Consider the following 14,151-nt stretch of genomic DNA (forward strand, 5'->3'; position numbering starts at 1 on the left):
CACCCTTTGGAGGGGAAAAAAATATATTTCAACTACTATGCATTTCAAAGACATGTCTCTCTGTGTGTGTGTGTTGAAATTATGCCATCAAAACCAAGTGCATAGTAAAATTGCCAAAATAAAAGAATTAAGTCCTTAGCTGAATTCAATCTGTAAATGATAAGCATAAAAAATCAGTCCCTGAGCAGATGGGTTAGTTTTTGTTCTTTGTACTCCCATTCTGCTTTAAGCTGTTTATGGGAAGAAATTGGGTGTCCTTGCCACATAATCTTTGTCAAATTAATCTTACAAAAAGCAAATTATAAAGACCTTGCAAAAGCCTGTTGATTATCAGAGAGCAGCTGTTTGAGCGCCTTCTCCCCAGCTTTTATTATAAACTCTGTACTCCCTACCACCACCACCCATTCATAAATACATTAGCAAGTAAATAAGCAGGTTAATCTACCTCTAAACTAAATAGTTGTATTAAAGCATAATGATCAAGTATCCACTGAATAATTACTGTATCAATAGAGTAAAGGAGGTAACTGTGAAGAGGAAAGAAAGGGGCGGGAAGCATCTTGAACAGTTTAGGCTGGAACCAGCATCTGTTATCCTGGAGGTTTATTCTAATCCATAATGATGTTACGGGTCTAACGGTCGTGTTACTGAGATTTAACAATAGTTGCAGGGTTGCCAGCCTGAAACTGTTGACTTAATATCTTATTCAGGGAAGATTCTGTTCTTCTGACACTCTTTTGTACACTAGTGATATTTTTTACTATGTGTCCTCAGTCCTTCCTGAAGCCAGGAGGTATTCAAGTGTTTCATTGCCATGCATTAATATACTGAGTTGTAAATGTTTCATTGTCAACACAATTTTGCCCCAGACAGGTAAGTGAAAAGTAAATCAAGAAGATGAGTATATACATTGGCAGATGTTGAATTGGTCACCTTTGAACTTCATAACCTTAGAGTTTCATAAATAACCCAACAATCAGAGAGGTGTTTTTTTCAAAGCTGAACTTTGTTACATCCTTTACTTTCACTTCATCTTGTTAACTGTTTGTCGGCCAATTTTGCAGATGTTTTTGCTTTGTAACTCTACAGTGTCTCAGTCATTCCATTTTGTCATTTTATTTGCTCTCATGACTGCCGTTAACAGAAGAGGGGCATTCTGAAGTGCCATGAAGTAAGTGACGACCAAAGGGGGTTTATTTGGGGTTTGTTTCTTTTTTTAATCCATGCATTGGTTCACATGAGTTACTTTTTGTTCGTTTTTCATTCACAGTTTGGATTAGATATTTCTCCTATCCAGAAGTGGTAGCCATTCTTTAAAATTCACCATAGGTCTTCAACATTAGACCTTTCTTACATAACTTTCACCAGATAGTAAACCTGTTAGGTATCATTCGTCAAGAAACAGGAAAAGGGTGCAGGTAACTTTAAGGACGTTTTCTATGAGTTCTGGGTGTGGTTTTCCAGGCTGATTAGGCACAGCTGGTGATGTGTATAAAGAGAAGAAGTTGCAGTTTGCAACTGCCTGCAGAAAGAGAACACCAACATGCTTTGTGTTTGTTGTTTGTATAGCTGCAATAAAACTCTTATTTGAGTGTTTTACACCAGTCTCGTAGTTCTGTCATCTGCCGCCAGGGAAAATTTGCCTCCAACAACTCCAACTCTAGAGTTAGTGAAAGTGTGTAGTTAAAAAAAAAATTAAAATATGAGAAATTGATCCAAAGGATAAAATTCAGCCATGTCTAAGCCTTGTTGAAATCAATGACACAGTCAAATGCTTAATTTATATTGCATTGTACTTGTAAAGCCTCTTACCTAGTGTCAGTGGTGACTGGTGCCCATTGGGAATGATAGGGCAGAAGGCCAGGTGACCAACAGTAGATAGAGCCAGAGCCAGTGATTGGCAGAGCCATCCCCTAACTGGTTAAAAGTTGGACGTCAAACAGGTGTGAGTGGCTGAGAGCAAAATGAGGTTGATGGGGCAATGCCCATTAACCCCAATAGATCAACCTCCACTGCCTAGTATGGTGGCATGAACTATTGGCATGAACGATTAAGTTATTGTTCAGGTTGCTGAAAGTTTCAGTTCAATTTCCATGAGGGAAAGGGAGAGTGTTAGTTTGGTTGGGAGTAAGAAGTTGTACGGGGGCAGACTTAGGACTGAAAATAGGTCCTGGGTTGCAGAGAAGTTAATGGACAGAAAATTTAGAGGCAAGGAATCTGAAGGAAGGCTCTGAGGAGGACAATCTTGAAAGAAAAGTAAGCGGAGAATGAGGTAAGGTGCAAAGATGACAGAACTGTGGCAAAAGTGGTCTCTGAAGAAACTTCGACATAGCTTATGTCACTCCTGACATATGCAGTAGAAGGAGAGCTAGGTAGGCTAGTTAAGAAAAATGTAGGGTAACAAAGTAGCTGTTACGTCTATAACAGCCTTCATCAAACTGGTGCCTTCCATATGTTTTGGACTACAACTCCCATGAGCCCCAGCCAGCATGGCCAGGTTGGCAAAGACTTATCTAGAATCTAGATACACCAAGAAAATTCTTCCAGTTATTGCTTCTGCCTTTAGTGTAGCGTTGTGAACTGGCAACAAGTATCAGTAAGCAGTGCAGGTGACTGTATTTCACATATTGAGATTTTCTAGGCAGCCATTTCTTCTAGTCTATAATTGTATTGCACATAATGCTGATGATAGAGAAGCCTCTGGTATTTGTTGGCTGAGCTGGTGCAAACTCATGCACTTTCCCAACTGCCAAGGAAATAGCGTTGTCAGAATATTTTCTGAGGCAAGGAGGACCTCTGAAGAAATTGCATAATGCTTAAGGACTAGAAGGTCTATGGGGGAAGAGAGATGAATGTTGTGGTGAATCTGCACATGCAGCAGATTGGCTAAAGCAGTGGGACAAAGTAGGCAGTGCATTAAAAAGCAGAGGTCTGAGGAAACAATGGGTGGGGAAGGGATGGGAGTTTAAGAAAACAAGAGCCAATGAAAACTTCAGATGGGGCCTAGGAACAATAGTGGCAAGACAGAAGTCTGAGTGTCGCTTCTGGAGGGCTGGAGACTATGCTGGGTTGAAGACTATCAGGTTGTAATTGAACTGCTATTCTTTTAAGAGATACATAGATTGGAATTTGTGTTAGTGGTGGCATCTGCTGACTCCACCTCCCCACCTCCCACCAAAGCTGGGGTTGCATGGCTTACCAGGTTACATGTCTGTAGCGTTGGCTTCCAGGTTCCCCTCCCAGAGAAGTGGTAGCAACCGGCTTCCACCAAAATCTCGCCAGAACTCAGAAGCCTACACTGCAGCTGCTTCTTCTGCGAGATGTTCTGGGTTCCAAGCACTCTTGGAGGAAACTGATTTTTTAGATCCATTTCAGTCAGCATTTAGGCCCAGCTTTGGCACAGAAACTACATTATGATCTCTGTCAGGAAAGAAATGTGTTCCAGTCAATTATCAACTTCTCAGTGGCTTTTGATACTATAAACCATGGTATCCTTCTGGAGTGGTTGTTTGAATTAGGGGTTCATGGCACCGCTTTGTGGTGGTTCTGGTCTTACTTGGATGGTCATTTCCAGAGGGTGATGCCGGGGTTTGCTCTTTGGTCCTGTAGAATCTTCAATGCAGAGTTCCTTGGGGTTCAATTTTATCCCCTATGTTGTTTAACATCTACATGAAATCCCTGAGTGGAGATACAGAGTTTTGGAGTATGTCATCAGCAATATGCTGGTGACACATAGCTCTACTTCTTCTTTGCATCTGCAGGTGTGGCAGTGGATGTGCTGGACTGATGTCTTGCCTCAGTTATGGACTGGATGAGAGCCAATAAACCGAGGCTCAATCCAGATAAGACAGAGGCACTGTTAGTGGATGGTCCCTGGATTGGATGAATGGGAGATTCCCTGCTTTTGATGGGGTTACACTCCCTCTGAAAGAGCGGTCTCGGGTGGTCTCAGTGGCGTGGAGTGCCTTCCATCAGCTTCAGCTTGTGGCCCAGCTTGTGGCTATCTGGACAGGGATAGCCTAACGTCTGTTGTCTATGCTCTGGTAACCGCTAGGTTAGATTACTGCAACGCATTATACGTCGGGCTTCCACTAAAGACTGTTTGGAAACTTCAGCAGGTGCAGAATTCGGCATCCAGGTTGCTCACCAGAGCAAGACAGCTTGAGCTGCAAAATGACAGCCACTTGAAAGGGGACTGATTGCAGAAGTTGGGGGAAGACAACACAAATTCAGGATTTGCTCCCAATACAAACAGCCGCTTCAAATGTCTTATTTTGGTCATGACTCCAGCAGGGAAATAATGATTTAATCTCTCACTCTCCCCACCCACCGACTGCTGCAATCTTGATCATTATAAGCCCCACACCAGGTGGCTATTATTTGAATTATTTAAAATGCATATTAAAATAAAGATGAATATCATCTACAGTTTGGCTCTACATCCTGTGGTCCTTAGTTCACTTGCTAAATAGCAAATTCCATTGAATTTAGGAGAACTTTCTTGTGATTAAACATACATAGGATCACACTGTACATCTTAAAAAGATGTTTGGGCAACAGTTTGGCATATAAATAACTCTTGTGTCCATGTAGTTCTTTGTAGCAGGAAAAAAACCACCTTGTATATTGAAGCTTTCTGCTAGTTAGGGCTGGGCAATGTCTGGTTTTCAACATCGTGATCTATCACCAGCTAAACATCACAATATACTGATATATCACAATGTCTGAAACAAGGATGGAGCTATGTAGAGGCATTGGCTGGCATCACGGTTTTTCCCATACTGTAATTTTTTCATAGCATGCATGCGCACGCACACATATTGTGATTCACGATACATTGCCAGGTCAAAAATTATGAAACTGATATCACTATATGGATTTCAAACTGGTTTTGGGCATGTTGATATATTGCCCAGTCCTACTGCTAGTAAACGTTTGTTTAAAATGTAGTACTATATTTAAATCCTATTAAAATGGCTCAAAATAATTTAATAGGAATTCATGCCTACAGACTGCTTTTCCTGGGAAAATTCAGTGATGTGACACAGTAATTACATATTGTGAAATAATCTAAGACAACATAATGTGTATTGCAATCAGAGGAATCAAAGGAAGTGAATATTTGCAACAAAATATCACTGTATGCTTATTCCTAATAGAGCCAGCTTTTCATATATATATATATATATATATATTCCTGACAATATAAAAAGCCATATTAGAAAAGTAAATTTGGTTGGAAAGAATTGTCTCTAGTCTAATAACCGCTTATTGACAATTTACAGAAAAGGGTATAGTCCGAAGTTGCTAACAGATACTTTATTTCTCACAGCTATGGATGTGGATGTGTTTGATATTTCTAGAAGAAACTCTTTCCCCGCTTCTGACAATCAATATTTTAAACAGCTCAATTTAGTATTTTTTTAATTTCTGAAAGATTTTTTAAAATCCGTAACTGTTCTATGTTAAATAAAATGCACAGCTTTAGTCTGGATGTCATTTAATGTAATTTTTTAATATAAATCATTATTTTGGGTAAATTTTCAGGTCCTTTGTGTTTGAATTACAAATCAATAACCTTTGACCAATGTTTCTCTCACTGTGATTGTAAAATAATTACCACAAATTCAAAGAAACTATTTAGACATGCTGGGAATTGTAAGTGCTGGTGATTTGTATTTGACGTTTTTCCTGCAGCGCTTCTGTCAAAGAGAGAAGCTACTTTTTAAACTTAACAGATGTTTCCAACTTGGCAGTGGAAAGTGCAGCATTAAATACTTCCGAGTTGTCTTCTTCCTCCCATTCACCTAAATAGCTTCATGGGCAAAGTCTCCTCAGGGTACATTTTAAAGTCTGAGACATGTTTTTCTTTGTGCCAGAGAATGTGGTACAAACCAACCCAGACCCCATTGGCCTGTTTATTAGCATGCCATCAAAGGCATGTTGTCACTATAGACATGCAGTTTGGTATGTGATAAGGCCAGAAAGGAAGAAAGGAGCCTGCATGTGCTGTGCACAATTTGACCCTTCTCCTTAGTCTTTGTATTCTCTGAGATAACAATCTGCTAAGAATATAAAACAAGATGTTAGAGACTGAAGGCTTGTCCACAATTCTGCTTGTCCCATGCCTAGAAAGCACAGGACCCAGAGGTTTTTCTCTTGCCCTGGAAAAACAAACAGTTTACTACTGAATTGGAACACATGGCAATCTGCAGAAAGCCCAGTTGCCACTTGTTCCAGTTCAGGATTAAACCATGGGTTTTCCCAGGGGAAAGTGATGGGGAAATCGGAAGTGTGGACAAGCTCTAAGCACCAACATTCTAGAATCCACAGTAATTTTTAAATTATTTTTTACCCGCTGTAATTTACAGTCATTTCTGCAGAAATTGAATACTGACATTAGAAAACCTTTTCTTTGGTTACAAATAACTTTTTTTTGCATTCTTGCTAATTCTTTACTGCCATGTTGGGAAGATTCACTGTTTGATTGCCTTTATCCATACAGAGAGCTATTAATACTAGCCCATCCATGCTGCACTTTAAATCACTCCTTCTGCTTCTCTGTATCAGAATTTGACATTTCTGATGTCCCATACATTAGTTGTACTACTACTATGTAGGTTGTGCCACAAATGAACTTCTGAACTCCCTTTTATGACCACACCAGAGAGGGAAGGGGGAAGCATGCAAACCTGGGGTAGGCAAGACTTGTTTCCATCCATTGATCTGCATAATGCTAAGCCAAACTTTATCTCATTCCAGACAAAGTGTGATCTGTTAGCAAAGAATTATATGGTTTACCACACATGGTTTGTCTGGGGGAGATAAACTGTGACCAAGGCTGGCCCAAGACATTTTGACACCTGAGGTCTCATTCATCATTTGGTGTTGAAGTTGACCTTGTTTTTAACTAAAAATAATGTTAGAATACAACTACTCAACTCTGTGTTGATAATTTAAAATGCACAGATTATGGCCCAAATCCCAAGAACTATGAAACTTGCTTTGCATATTCAAGAGAGTTTGTGCTTGTGTTTTTTTACCCATTGCATGGCAAATGTATTTTGAAAACGAAGGGGCATTCATAAGTATGTGTCTCTGCTGTATGAAGGAAAAAAGTAAAAAAATCTCACTTGACATACCTGAAGTACCTATTTAGATCCAAGCCTATATTATTTTATACTTAAAAGTTATTCACACAACAATCTTTAAAAGCACAAGAAAGGCACAATTCTCACTCAAATCAAAAACAGATTAAAGATGGATTGGGAGTTGTGGAAGGAAGGGCAACGAGTGCAGCTGAGCGGATAGAAGCTGAATAAAAGCAAGTCTGAGATATTGAAAATGTGCATGTGCTGTGACTTGGAGTGGACACTAACACCTGTTATATCCCCTCTGATTAGTCAGGCTTGCATTGCTAAGACTTCCTTGGATCTGTTGCTCCATCCTGATGCCCCAATTACAGTTGTAGCTAGAAGTCCTCTTTGCCAAGTTTACTGCAACCTGTTATTTCAGTTTTGTTTTAGTTACCAATTATTTATGCTTCATGACCTCAAGGCTAGATTCATATAATTGTCAGAGATCAGAGACCTCCTACCTGAATGATAAACTTTCTTCCTTTGAACGTGGGAGGCTAGCAGTGTTACTAGCTTCAGATTTCCCCAGGTGAAAAAGAGCCTTCAGATGAGCTGGATCTGTAATACAATCTTGCTTTGAGCTGGATCTGTAATACAATCTTGCTTTGGCAAATAAAAACAGGGACTGCTCTTATTTTTAGCCTTTAAAAAAATCAAAATAATAATAATAATAATATAATTTGCATCATTTTGTATATTAATAAAACAGGATGCATCAGAAATGCCAAAAGTAAGGATGAATAAAAATCTATTGTCCATACACATTCATTTACTCTTAGTCCCAGGACTCCGCTAGACTGGTAAAGAAAAAGCGATTTATATGTGTTGTATGTGCGATATAACATTGTGTCACCAGATAGCGATGTGGAGTCCCATTTTTCTGTACTTGTTTTCCCTGTTTAAATTTACAACGCTATAAGCTGAAATGCTTCTTTGATGTGTCTAGAGCCAGCCCTGATCATAACATTTAAACAGGCAGGCAGATCTTCAGAGCAATTGATACATATGTGTGTCTTTACCCTTTAGTTACCTATTGATAAACCCCTCTTGCTTTCTACCCTGCCTAAGCATAGACCTTAGGCTTACTTGTCAGGAACCAAAGCATGTCAACAAGACCATCTCCAAGATAAAACTCTCTCACAACGTGTTTTTGAGTGCAGTTTCTGTTCACCAAATTTGATTCACTGGGTGCAAAATGTATTTCCTCTGGATTTTTTGGAGATTTCAGCTCTCTTTTATTTGACTTACTATGTGGGTATGCAAATATCTGAACCACCTCTGGACTCTTAATATACTGTACATAGGACCAGGGGCAGAGGAAGGGGTGTGTGCTGGGGGTGGGTCACCCCAGGTGGCACCACTAAGGGGGGCGACAAAATGCTGGGCAGCACTCACCGCGGGGCCTGCAGCACGCCCGAGCCACGCATCTCGTCTGGGAATGACGCGGTGGCTTGGGCGCCTGCAGGCTCCTCGCTGCCCCAACAGTCCACCCGCCACCTCCCCCTCAGCTGTAGGGTGGCCAAGTGGGAGGAGGCAGGCAGATTCCTCAGAGGCCCCACAGAGCGTCCTGCCCTGGCTCGCCCTGTCCCGTAGGCGGCTGGCTCTGCCCCTGGGTGCAGGGCACGCATGCCACCCCAGGCACCCAATTGGCTTGCTCTGCCAATGCGCAGGACTACCCCTGGTAAGCCAGGTCACTGTACTAAGAGCATTCAGCTAGTTCAAAACACAATCGCCTGCCTCCTGAAGGTAAAGTTCCCAAGCATCAGAACTGGGTTCTTCTAGGATTCTGGCCTATGTTGACAAGACTGGTTTCAGCATATAACTTACCTTGGAAACTGCCTCCTCTTCTGTACCCTGCTGTGATCTCTTAGATGTAATTTCCTTAGTGCATTATCTGTGCAAAAAATTAGAACAATGACACAGACAAGCATCCTTGGTTGTTTTGTCCAGTTTTGGAACTCTCTTGTGAGATTCACCACACTTAAACGCCTTCTGCTACCATAATGCTCTTTGGGGCAATGATTCAGTGGCTAGTGTTAATTCTTAGCAGCATATTTGAGATTGTCTTTGACTTTTAAAATATTTGTAAAGCTTGCTCATAGTTTTCTGCTACTATTGTTTTCATAAAGTCGTATGGTATCTCTTTGGCATTTATATATATCTTTAATACGTAATCGTGTCATAAGTTAGCAATGAGCTGATTTGTATTTTTAATGCGTGGATAGTCTGAATATTTCCTGTTCATTTTTATTTGTTTATTTCAGGGGCACAGAAGTCATGAGCACTGTCTCAGGTACTCGAAGTTCAACTATCACTTTTACTGTCCGGCCTGGGACTAGCCAGCCAATCACACTGCAGAGCAGATCCCCAGACTATGATAGTAGGACACCAGGAGCAAGACATGCTCCAAGCCCAGTGGTTTCACCAACAGAAATAAGTAAGGACATCATGCCAGCTCCTCTGACTGCTGCTGCTCCAGTTGCATCTCCTTCTCCAACACTTTCTGATGTTTTTAGCCTACCCAGCCAGCCTCCTTCGGGGGACCTCTTCGCTTTGAACACAGGGCGCAGCAGGTCTCCTTCTCCCTCAATCTTGCAACAGCCAATATCAAATAAGCCTTTTACAACTAAGCCTGTCCACCTGTGGACCAAGCCAGATGTGGCAGATTGGTTGGAGAGTTTAAACTTAGGTGAACATAAAGAGACCTTTATGGATAATGAAATAGATGGCACTCACTTACCAAACCTTCAGAAGGAAGACTTGATAGACCTTGGAGTGACTAGAGTTGGTCACAGAATGAACATAGAAAGAGCCTTGAAACAGCTACTGGACAGATAAGAATGGCTGCGCTTGCCTCACATACCTTTGTTATAAATAGAGATGGGCTGGTACTGAAACACCCCAAATGCCTTGGCTCCCCAAGAGTACCACTAAATTGAAGCATCAGTTGATTGCTATAGTTTTTGATATGCAAGAGTGTAGATTGTAAGTTTGGTGCCCGGGAGCAGCCCCAAGTAAATGTATGTTATTAAAGGGACTATATATTTCAAAGAGGAAGGGAGAAAGGGGAGAGAATAAGGAAAGGGGGGAAATGCTAATTTTAAAAAATATATATGTGTGTGTGTAAGCTCTGGTCTTACTGAAATTATTTCTAAAATTATTACAGTATTTTTATTTATGGGGCATGGGAATAACATTCATCCTTTGGTATTCATGAATTGTTTTCCTGCCCTTCAGAAATGCCCTTCTGCCTAAACAATACTGTGCCAGTTTCTTTTTGGTTTGAAACATATTGGTGTTTCTCATTTCACAATAAAGTATTATGTCCAGCTCTTTTTGCAATTTCTGCTCTCCCCACCACCCCCAATCATTCCACATGCCCATTGCACTCAGTTCCATGGCTCCTGTAGGTCCTCCTGTTTTGAGTCTCACTTCTGCCAATTAGCCACCATACTAACATTCACATTTTTTCATAGCACATTTACTGGTTTTAATTAAAAATCAATACATTCGTGGGGTTGTAGAAGCAGAGATTTCAAAAAACAAACAAACAACTTTCTGACATCCTTTTGGCTTGTTTATTACATTCCTTGGTTTATCTCTAATGAATTTAGTTCTTGTCATCCTTTGTAACTAGTCACATAGCTTTCATTAATTTTTGCCCTCCCACACAGTTAGATTCAGATCTGAATGAGCTGTTCATGCAAAGAAAAGTATTTTTATGCACCGATTGCTTTTGCTGTGTCAAAGTGATCACGTGTGGCGAGAGACTCAATTACTGCTATGATCCAAAGTATAAATAAAAGAACAATATATATTGTTTCTACAGTTCTGCATGTGAATGCACAAACCTTTGCACAAGCTATGTTCACAACTGTGCATAGGGTGGGATTTTCCATCTCAAAAGATCATCTTTCTGCTCTTGCTGAATCCACGTGGCACAAAGCCTGTTTTTACATGCAGAAGTGTATCTTTATGTGTTGGCATTAGTCTATGGCACCAGGAAGAGGAAAATCTAAAAGCGATTGCCTGCAGAAACTGAAACTATAAGCAAGATGCAGGTGGTGTTTTTTTCAGAAACCTGGTGGGCACCTATTATAGATGCAAGGAACAATTTCTAAAAATTCAAGTTAGCTTCAGTTCAGAGGCGCCAGGTTGCCCACCAGATTGAGGGGTCCTGGCATGCTTTGTACACGTGTGATGTCTTGCGTTGCGCACACACGTCGTATCACAGGCAATGCGCACTATGACATCACAACACCTGGAGGAGGCCGAGTGCTGTGGAGGAGCCAGCCACTGATACTGCAGCATGCGACCCGCTCAACATTGAGAGGGCCCGACCCCATTCCAACAAATATTCAGGGTGCCAAAGACACGTCAGCCGCCTAAAGTTGGCACACCATCAGTTTGACTTTGGCTTCAGTTTGACTGAAAATCAAAAATCCCAAAGTTCACTTCTGCATTGCTGCATGAACTAGGGCAGCATTGCAGGAGAATACATTTGTTCTCACAACTTGGCTTGAGTTTCTTTGACATTGAGTTGAAAACCAATGAAATGGCTATGAATTGGTTGGAATGCATACTTAGAATGATAGTCTTTATTGTGGGATATATATTTAGAGATTTCGTAACCTATGGAGATTAGCAGTATTCTCCCACCTTATTCTCTCTCCCACTGTAAGTAATACACATTGTGAATTTTGTGGTTCCCGCCTTCCTGAAGACTTCAGCCTATAACAGAAGGTTAAATCATATGTGGTTACTCAGTCATCAAACTACTTAACTCTCAGAAGGCCTCATATTTTTGGAAGGCATCTAAATTCTTTCCTTAATACGTCCCAGCCTATCTCTAATTATATTTTCTCACAACGAAGTGTCTAATTAGGTCTAGAACTAGTACATAAAATTTAGCAATTTCAATATCTTTCTTTACTGCAAGTTTAAATAGTTGTACAGATAGTTTATAAGCACAATATTTTAAGAATATAAGTGGCTGGTCTACTGGGCAGCCTTTGTGCCACTTCAATGCTAGAAATTTAAAAAAATAAAATAAAACTTTTGTGGTTTACTACTATTTCTGTGGAATAATTATTAAGTCTTGACCTTTTTAAATCAACCTCATTTGGATGCATCTGAACCAGCAGAGCTGTGTTATATTTTCTATCTTTGCTAGAACTTCTTCAGAAGATGAGTGTTTCTTCAAACATGGTTACAATTAACAATGCAGTGGTTAATTATGAAAACTAATATTCATCTCTCTCTTCTCCCCCCACTTCACTTTCTGCAAAAACTGGTCTTTTGACTTAACATCTGTTGTTGTATCCTCCACAGGTTCCTATTTGCATTTGAAAGTTCCAAGTAACCTTATAATTAAAATCTAGTTTAAATGCAAAAGTCCTGAAATTTCCATAATTATATGGATTATGTAGAGGATGACATTCATATATTCAGTGGCTACAAAAAGCCATCAAATATTTTTTGTGTGGTGGTGGGGGTGTAAAAAAGGAAATGATAATTCAGCCATCATTGTCTTCCATTTGGTGATATTGCAGAATTCAGTAAATAAACCACGAACGCCATGCTCCTTTTTGCTTCTTTGAATGCAGTTGGTGTTACCTCTACAATATGTGCCAGGAAATACAAGAGGACACATGGTAGGAAAAGAAAATAGAGAGAATTATTTCTAAGCTGCTGTTAATCATACCCTTTTACTGTTGAATATCTTATGATGGTGTACACCGAAGTTACAAGTGATGGTAATCCCTTTCTTAAAAGGGGTCTCTTAGATACGTATCTCTTTCAGGCACTTATATAGTAGGTACAATAGAATTAGTAGAAAAGAGATTTAAACATCAAAGAGCTAATGAAATAGTTTATTTTTACATTGTGTCTTATGATTGAAAGAGTAATAGGGCCTACAAGGAACTGCTTTTATCAATAAAATACACCTTTGCCAAGAGGAAGTAGTCTTTAGTACTGTTTGATGGTTTTATCACAGAAAGCAATAGTAACAGATACAGTTGCCTCCTAGCATTTTTATCACTTTTGAAAATGTTGGGAGCAGGAATGGCCCTTCTAATCTCCTGCTACTATGATGGTGCAAAATAAGGTGTTAGAGATAATCTTGTTAATGATATTCCAGGTTTTAGGAACAACTTTTGTTTATATACTGTAATTTAAATAAATTGCATTTACATGCCTAGTTTCTGTAATATTTGTGTATACAATACCAAAATCACACAAGATGTAAATTGTGTATAACTGCACAGACTCTATTCCCTGGGTGTCTGGGAAAATTTTAAGTTTTAATTCATATATTATAAAATGACTATATGTGACTGTTGATTTACAGAATTTACATATCACAAAAGCTAACTATTTGTGGTACCTAAGTTAATAAAAGTGATTTTCTGATTATGAGTTCCTTTACAAACAAGCATTACCCAGTTGATCTGGCAATGACTCTGTGTATGAGCCTCTAATACTGATAATTTTTCCATTACATTTATTTTATTTTCTAGATAGTAATGTTTCTCGCTATAGTTTGTGTAACAACTTGTGTTCATGTTATCTTTGTTGCTGTAATTTTTGTGCTTTAATTCCTCTTATTTCAAATTGATGACAACAAAATCAAGCTCCTGTAACTTGCACTTTCCCTAATCCTTACTACTCTTGTATGGCAACCAAAATTACTGTAAGAAATAAATATAATATTGCACTAAGGTTGTGGTTCTGATTACAAACAGTAAGAGCAGTCTGAATCTTTTGTTTTTGAAAAGAGTTGCCAAAACTTGCTGTTTAATATTTCTTTTTAAAAAACTGTTCCAGTTACCTTTAATTTAGCTCCCACAAGATATCTGACTACTTATCATTATTGTGGATTCCAAATCCGAATTTCAGATGAGAAATGTGTGTTGTAGAAATATGAGAGAACACACATTTATGTAAGGGTAATTTGAGTTCTTGCTTTGATGAATGTTTTAGCAATCTTTCCCCCCCTGATGATTTCAGTGTT

General features: G+C 39.5%; 1 protein-coding gene across 10 annotated transcripts in view; it reads left to right on the plus strand.

The window, feature by feature from the left end:
- Nucleotides 1-13,858, plus strand: part of SHANK2 (SH3 and multiple ankyrin repeat domains 2) — a 343,276-nt gene extending 329,418 nt beyond the window's left edge. For 9 of the 10 annotated variants that reach the window (XM_053388521.1, XM_053388455.1, XM_053388493.1 and 6 more), the window contains one exon: nucleotides 9,401-13,858. In XM_053388521.1, the coding sequence (XP_053244496.1) occupies nucleotides 9,401-9,974 (574 nt within the window). In that variant the 3' untranslated portion in view covers nucleotides 9,975-13,858. Of the gene's footprint in view, nucleotides 1-1,144; nucleotides 1,172-9,400 lie in introns of all 10 variants that reach the window. The other variant, XM_053388485.1, reaches the window with a different exon arrangement.
- The last annotated feature ends 293 nt before the right edge of the window (nucleotides 13,859-14,151 follow it).

Source organism: Podarcis raffonei, chromosome 1, assembly GCF_027172205.1.
Source record: "Podarcis raffonei isolate rPodRaf1 chromosome 1, rPodRaf1.pri, whole genome shotgun sequence".
NCBI classification, from domain to species: Eukaryota; Metazoa; Chordata; class Lepidosauria; order Squamata; family Lacertidae; genus Podarcis; species Podarcis raffonei.